The following is a 1,137-nucleotide window of genomic DNA, read 5'->3' on the forward strand; positions in this document are numbered from 1 at the left end:
AAAATACACTTTAAACCTTTGCATATCGAGCGTCATCGATGCATATCACCAAAACATCACATAATACCCCAACCCCAAAAAAATGATTAAGTAGAACAGCCCCTGCATTAAACCCCTGCTATGTGCAGGATACGGCCGGGAAAGAGACAAACCATGACCATGTTGGTCTTTTGTGGATAAACTTTCTTTGCATTTCTGTAAAATGTTATTTCTGTGGATTATACCTGTGACATCCTAGTCACACGACGACAATTTTTATGGTTGCGCACCTTTAAAAATAAATAACTAAAACTATTATTTTAAAAAAAAAAAACTAGCAGCAGCTTTTATTCAGCCTTCCACTTTCCATTTTCGTAACCATAACCACGTTCAGTGCCATAGTTCTTCACCTTCAAGAGCAAATCTTCCAATCCCTCTTTCAACATTGAAGCCTCTGTGTAGTTCATCTTCTCTATAGGACCCTTGAACCACTCTTGTTGGCTCTCCAAATTCTTATTCTTTTCCTTGAGTTTGCTTTTCAAGTTTATCGCAAACTCCAGTTGATCTTGCAGAGTATTGAGTTGTGTGTTAAGTGTCATAGAATTGGCTTTTCGGAACATCTGGACATACTTGTCATCAATGCCTGGTGATGATGGTGATGGAGGCCTTTCTTCGCCAACATATTTGTCGATGGTTTCATCTACATTTGGATGACCAAAAGAGTAAGGCTTGCTACCTATAGAGCAAGAAGAGAGAAATCAGTAATATAAAATAGGGCAAGAGGAGACAAATTAGTTAATCTACCGTTATAACACCTCCCACGCCAGGTATTCTTTTATGATGCTTTGAAGTTACGAGAGATTAATTATCATGTTCAACATCTTGGATTTGCCTGTTTAATGTATATTTACGCTTAAAAAGTTATACTTGTTGACGCTATATCATGTATATATAGATGACAAAAAAAATGTAACTAGGCTTGTAATTACCTGGTGGAAACACGATGATGCCAACTTCAGCACCCGTCATAACGGCAAGCTCATTTGCTTTCTTGAAGACACCATTTCGGCGTTTTGAGAAAGTCACTTGTCGATTATTTTGATTTTCTATTTTCGCGAGACGAACACTTTTGCGACCCTTAATCAGTCTAGTACTCAT

At 37.7% G+C, this 1,137-nt stretch overlaps 1 protein-coding gene across 1 annotated transcript; it reads right to left on the minus strand.

Annotated features, from left to right (window-relative positions):
• Positions 1–326: 326 nt before the first annotated feature.
• LOC104247535 (agamous-like MADS-box protein AGL62) lies at positions 327–1,137 on the minus strand. The gene is made up of 2 exons (XM_009803576.1): positions 969–1,137; positions 327–715 (listed from the first exon to the last, which is right to left on the minus strand). Exons 1-2 carry the CDS (start codon positions 1,135–1,137, stop codon positions 327–329), a joined length of 558 nt encoding a protein of 185 aa, XP_009801878.1.

This window comes from Nicotiana sylvestris, chromosome 1, assembly GCF_000393655.2.
Source record: "Nicotiana sylvestris chromosome 1, ASM39365v2, whole genome shotgun sequence".
Taxonomy (NCBI): domain Eukaryota; kingdom Viridiplantae; phylum Streptophyta; class Magnoliopsida; order Solanales; family Solanaceae; genus Nicotiana; species Nicotiana sylvestris.

Coding starts and splice junctions, on each gene's coding strand:
- LOC104247535 (XM_009803576.1), bottom strand. CDS start 1,137: ATGAGTACTAGACTGATTAAGGGTCGCAAAAGTGTTCGTCTCGCGAAA. Junction 716..968: donor CATCATCGTGTTTCCACCAG/GTAATTACAAGC, acceptor CTTGCTCTATAG/GTAGCAAGCCTTACTCTTTT.